Here is a 6,754-nt window from a genome sequence, read left to right on the forward strand (position 1 = left end):
ACAGCACTGGTGACCAGTAAACCTCTGTGAGCTAAGTGATGCAAGCATGGTTAAAGGCATAGTCTGATAGTTTGTAAAAAAAAAAAAAAAAAAAAAAAAAGTTGACCTGTCCATCAATTACATAGGGTGTGTTCAGACTAATATACCACAATCAGAGATTTTCATTTAATAATGAGAAATGTATCTTGAGTGAGCAGCCATGCCAGCTGCTCTGTGAGGCTGTACTCTGGGTTAAATGCTAACACTACATGCTAACATGCTTACAATAAAAGATGTGAATATGCTGGCTACAGATGGAACAGTTCACCATGGTCTCTGTCTTAGTTAAGCATGTTAGCATGCTAACATTTCTAATTAGCTCTAAACACAAAGTACAACTGAGGCTAAAGGGAACATCATTAGTTTTGCAGATACTTTTTGGTCATAAACCAAACAAGCTGGGCAAATCCAAAATTGTAGTCGAGATATTTCAGTCTGGACCAGAGTGATGGATCAACCAACCAGTCAAAATTGCAATTATTTGAAAAGAAATAACTGTCTTAGATGCAGTTTCCTGATAAGCAGCCACAGGGCTCCATGACTGCAGGCATCACCTTCATGAGTCCTCTTGGTTCTTAGCAACCAAGCCCGAGCCCAGGACGAGTGAGGCCGCGTCACAATCACAGAAAGAATGCTGGCTGTTGTCTCTGTGCATCCCTAAGAAAACATTATATATGATATATGTGATATGATATATGATACGATAAAATGAAGATAATTAATGATGTCATTGGCAATTAGCTTGCTTGCTACAAAGATACAGGCGGTTTATAGGACAGCTATGCATTTTCTAGTATATTTTTCCACTTGTGACAAAGCAATGGAAAACTTTTGCAAAGGCCAGCAGTTTCTCTCTGCATCCTGTCTTTGTGCTAAGCTAGGCTAAATACATCCCAGACATCCCAGCACTGGATCCACAGACAGGAACCTGGGCTTCTCCTCTGACCAGGATGAAGGTTGACAATTAAATCAATATGTTTAGGCTTTAGGTGTAACAAGGTTAAGGTCGGATTTTATGTTTCAAAAGACAGAACTTAGTTTTCAAATAAATACAACAGTCCATTTGTACGAGAAGATACTGGATCTCACTGGCTAATATAAGAATACTGAAAAAACCACAGTAGCCTCTATGAACTGAGTATGAACTCTGTACACTTCTTCTGTCAGCACACCACCAGACTGTCACCAATACCAGCACATACAGAGGGCCTAAATGCACAAACCTCGACTATATATTGTAAGCTATTGTAGTATGAATTCAGCCAATCCAATAGCAAACAGCTGAGCCAGCCAGACCTTGACAATAATGATAAATTCCTGCACACAAACACACACCCACACACAGCAAACTCTTAACACAACACACACACCATAGTGGATCCACAGCAGCCCAGTGGAACACCATGACATTAAATAAAAGTGTGTGTGTCCCCAGCAGATGCCAGGGGCCCTGCTGCTGCCTTGCTCCAGAGCACAGCAGCAGCAGGGCGGTAAAGGTGGAGGTGGAGGAGGCTGTACTCTACCTTGCCCTCAGTCCAGCAGAAACAAATGTTACTGGAGGTACTCAGGATGTCCGAAATGAAGGAGGAGATGCCGAGACGCATGGTGATAGATGACAAGAACGCCGGTGAGATACACAGATAAAAAAAGAGGAGAGATAGAGAGAGATGCAGGAGCTGTTGACAGAGCAGAGACCGAGCAAGACTGAAGAGGAGGAGAGAGAGAGGGGGAGAGAGAGAGAGAGAGAGAGAGAGAGAGAGAGAGAGAGAGGGAGTGAGGGAGGGAGGGAGGAGGAGAGAAGGAGAGAGGGGAGAGATGGAGGGAGAGAGGGAGGAGGATGGCTGCACTACTACTGCTACTGCATGCGAGACTTGTGACTGTGCGCCTGTGTGTGTGCGCGTGCACGTGTGTGTGCGTGTGTGTGTGTGTGTGTGTGTGTGTGTGTGTGTGTGTGTGTGAGTGTTTGTGTACGCGTGCACCTGTGTGTGAGTGCACCTGTGTGTGTGTAAGTGTGTGTGTGTGCTTCTAATGCTCAGCTTTAGGATGACAAAAGCAACACATTACAGGCTTTTAAATCGATAACGTTTGCATTTCTGCAACACTTTTTCAAAACTCTTCACTCAGTCAGCAGAGGTCAGCGTGGACTGAACTGTGGATCGCTTTTCATTGCCCTCACACAAAATGCATTCAGTGAGCATATGTTGTAAAATTCATGAACTGTTCTCTCTCTCAAAATCAAGCACCATTTACACTCCATTTTACACACTTACATGCACCAAACACTATATTCACATTCAGCACCACATTATACACATTACTGTAAATCAGTCTGCAAATTGCTACATTCTCCTCCCAAATAGAAATGAAAAAAATACAACAGCTTACGCTCCTAATTGAGATACATAACACTGAGCGGCTGTTTCCATTTCTTCTTCTTTGCTCCTGTCATATTTACTATGTCCACTAGAGGGATTTGAGCTGAAGCATTGATGCTGCCTTAATTTCTTGCAATGAAGTCTTTTAAAAGTAGAATACCAGACTCCACACTCACCTATTAAAAACGAGTCAAATGTTTTTGTTTTTTTAATTGAAATCTAGGCAAACTGAAGCACTTTGTCAGCTCTGAGTAGTGCCTGTAGTCTTACATACAAGCCAACAACATCCACCCTGTAATGCAGCATGCAGTATATTGCCTGAAAAATGTTCAACAGTCAGTTGAATTATTGTGAGTACTTGATAGAAGCTGAAGGTGACTCACATGAGAGCATTAACATTATTGTGTTGCTCCTCTCTTCTCCTCACACTGGAACAAATCTGAGGCAAAAGTAGGATTTTGTGAAGGGGGCATTCCCCCAGTGGCAATTATGCCCTTGTAAACACACACACACACACACACACACACACACACACACACACACACACACACACACACACACACACATACACACACATTTCCATCATTTATTTAGAGATTAATGCAGCCTTAACCTAATTTTACCCTAACCTTACCCTAAACTTAACCAAAACCTAACCTACCGTAACCTTAATCCAAATCTTCACCCCTAACATTATGAGGACTTGAGTCCCCACAATATGACTGATATGATAGTTTTATGTCTCCACAACATGAGTAATACATGCCCCCCCCCCCCCCCCCCCCCCACACACACACACACACACAACTGATATAAATTCAGCCCTTTGAATCTATTCATTATTCAGATGTTGTGCTGAATCTGTAATGTCATGTGCCCACCACATTATGGAAGAACTATGAGTGGTAACACACACACACACACACACACACACACACACACACACACACACACACACACACACACACACACACACACACACACACACACACACACACACACACATACACACAGGCAGTTGAAAACATCTGAGCTCTTCCTCCATTGTTAAATACTTTTAAGGAGTTATTTAGTGCTCGAGTTGTGACTGACATGTTCCATAATGCCTTTCAGCAATCCTGTGCGAAGGGTGTAAATGTGTTGCTTTCAATCAATGGTGGGTGTCCAAGCGTATAAAAATAGCTGGTTAGATAAGCACATAATAAACAGGGGCAATTTTCCTCATTCAAACAATGACAACAGCAGCAACAACAACAATGATCATAACAGATAAAAACAATTCTAAATGCTTTACAGCATCAATAAAGCATAATGAAAAAATACAGACAAGAAAGCACATTCTGAAAGCCTAAAGTGATGAGTGTTTCTGCTGCCCAAGCTTTTGTGTAAATCAAATGGATTGAATGATTCATAAGGTCCATGTGGGTGATGTCGTGTACAGTGTTAAACCTGCTCCACTGGGGACATTCTTTGGCCTTATTACTGCCCATCATTAGTGTGCAGCGTGCACACTGTATGTTAGTGTGTCACCTCATCAAGTCTATTAAAAGATCTACTATTCATTAATTTGCCTCACGTTGCAACTACATTCATTATTCCTGCTCATGTGTTTAACTCCCTGTTGAACAGTAAGGGTGGGCATCTCTAATGGAGTATGAGTGAGCAATAAGTGAAATAATGCAGAAGGAAAATAATGGATGAGGTGGAAGTGAATACCTCAGCTGACTTCAAAAGGGATCTTGAGATGAATTTGTTCAGGTTTGTAGTCAGTTTGAATCATGTGGCAGGATCGGTAGGCTTGGAAAATAACACTGGACCGTGAGATAAAGTTCCATGTGAGCACACCAACAAGGACAAAATACTGCTTTTACATTCAAGTGACAAGTAGTAGAGTGATGTTGCATGATATCAAAGTATTGGTCATACTGTATTCAAATAGAAGATGCTTAACTCATTATTTTAAACTACATTCTTTTGTGTATTTTATTATGTTGTAATTCTATTACACTGTTTCATACTGACTTGAATTACATGGATCTCTGTGCAATGCCACTATATGACTTCATTTTCTAACCAATTGTTTTAAGCGCAATTACTTTAAATGGGCATACTATGTTCAGTTGTGTTTTTTGATCACATTAGTTTTGCAACATTCACCCCTTTAAATTAATCAAATCAGTGCATATTGCAAGGTTCCTCTCTAATAATTAAATAAGACACTTTAGAAGATGTGATAGAAATTCCATAACCAGTGGGTATTCTCTTCATAAATGCATTGAAAAAAACTCAGCTATGCCGCTCTGTAAACCAGTGAACATGCATGGAGCTTGCATAAGCAAAAACATGTAAGAGGTCGAACAGTTGGAGTGGCTGTTAAACATTAATGTCTGCTTTTGATTTGAAGGCCTGCAGTGAGCTGAGGTATCATTACCATAAATAGATTCTCTTTGATTTGACATTGATTTCTTAGACCACACCACTTTGGCCTGCTTCCAGTGCACTCACATATACTCAGTTGAAATATACCTAGATATAGCACATATGCACACACACAAAGCAACAACAACAACAACAACTCAACACAACAACTCACTGTGCAGGTTTCCAGAGTTTGCGTGGCGGTGGGATCAGCTCTCTCTTGTTGAGGGGGGCAACTCCAAGAGCTGCCTGCATGATGGTTATGAACTTCTTATACTTCATGTTACTGCTCATCAATGCTCTAGCATCATTACAACACCTATCAGTCAATTTGTAACCATGACAACACCTCCGCTTGCCTCCAGTTGGTCCACCCTTCCTGTCAGTCTGTGTTTCTGGTTGCAGGGCTGAGGAATCGAGCACGTCTGAGAGCTGAGTGCTGAACAGAGGAGACAGAGCAGCAGTGGAAAAAAGACAAAAAACAAAACAGCCATGTAGTGATTTGTGTTGAAGCATTACCGTTACATAATTCACAGAGAAAATCCCACCACAGGAGGATAATAGTGGCACTAAGCCTCTGGGTGCTTAAAGTGGTAATCCGCCACATCCATCTCCATTTTTCTTTTTTTTTTCAGTTTGGAGATATCTTTAGTCAGCATTCACACTGTGATCTACGGTTTCTATCAGCTTTCACAATTCAGCAGATCACAGAAGATCAAGCACTTTGGTCCACAGAAAGATATCCAGATAACAACCGGCCAGAATGACGTTGACGTTTGCTGTGAATTTTCACAGGATGAATCCTGCAGTTTTGTTTAGGGGCCAAGCTCGTGAAACCAGGTGACAACACAGATAGGTGGAAGGACTGGAAGGGGGCAACGAGTGAGATATGAGCTGCCAAACAGTCAAGCAGAGAGACCAAGGAGTGGGGAGCAGAGCCGAGCAGGTCTGGGAAGTTGCTGGGCTGAACAGGAGTTGGAGGCAGAGGAGCTGGCCAGACAAGATGAAGGGTCAGAGCAGAGCAGATGGGACTGCAGGGAGACGAGACAGAGGGTTAGTCGCAGGTAACGGGCAAGGAGCGAATGTAAAATAGAAAAATGTGGGAAGTAGCTGGAGAGGCCCTGCACAAGTCAGGCAATGACACAGTTCTAGGGGCAGATGTACATGTTTTCAGTAAATATGCTGTCTCTAGAGCCACCCTCAATATAAAATTTTGTCATCGTGTTGTTTGTGTGTCCTCACAGGAAACAACAACAAACAACCACATGTGGTCATATGAATAATAATAATAATAATAATAAAGGTGGAAGTAGTCTGGCATGTCATTTCAAAAGCTAGCTGGTTGCCACATTGCATAAAAAATCAGTGCAAAGGTGCAGTTAGATGCTAACAGTGGTGGGTTTGTCTCTTTATGGCTTCTTTCCATGAATGCACAGAGACAAGAGAAGAGAATGAACTGGGGTTCCTGGTCTGAGATCAGTTATAGTCTGAGCTGTCACACAATTTGCATTTAATATTGTTATCGATTGACAGCTTACATCTGTGCATTGTTGTTTCTGGGTGTGAGCAAATTTGTTTGAATAAAGCGAGCCATGCAGCCAGCAATGAATGAATGAATGAATGAATGAATGAATGAATGATCCCCTGTGATCCTCCATTTTCATGCTGTAATAATTATTGGATTCTGGATTATTGGACTCTCTCAGGGATTTGGGCTGTATTGTTACCCTGGATAATCCGCATAAGTCACTATCTACAACTGTCATCAAAAATGTTTTTTTTTTTTTTTTAGGTCTATGGATAATTTATTTGTTCATTTATTTTCTTTCCACTGAGGTTCATTGTTGTTGTATAAGCCACTGAGGGATAAGACATTTAAATGGTATTACATGAAAAATAAAACACACCAATAAATCTTTCAT

At 41.4% G+C, this 6,754-nt stretch overlaps 1 protein-coding gene across 2 annotated transcripts in view; it reads right to left on the minus strand.

Annotated features, from left to right (window-relative positions):
* The window catches only part of LOC139331955 (tight junction protein ZO-2-like), a 130,745-nt gene extending 125,553 nt beyond the window's left edge, over positions 1 to 5,192 (minus strand). The window contains exon 1 of one of the 2 annotated variants that reach the window (XM_070963551.1): positions 5,008 to 5,192. In XM_070963551.1, the coding sequence (XP_070819652.1) occupies positions 5,008 to 5,126 (119 nt within the window). In that variant the 5' untranslated portion in view covers positions 5,127 to 5,192. Of the gene's footprint in view, positions 1 to 1,562; positions 1,726 to 5,007 lie in introns of those variants that run through there. The other variant, XM_070963555.1, reaches the window with a different exon arrangement.
* Positions 5,193 to 6,754: the final 1,562 nt, after the last annotated feature.

This window comes from Chaetodon trifascialis, chromosome 6 (genome assembly GCF_039877785.1).
Source record: "Chaetodon trifascialis isolate fChaTrf1 chromosome 6, fChaTrf1.hap1, whole genome shotgun sequence".
NCBI lineage: Eukaryota > Metazoa > Chordata > Actinopteri > Chaetodontiformes > Chaetodontidae > Chaetodon > Chaetodon trifascialis.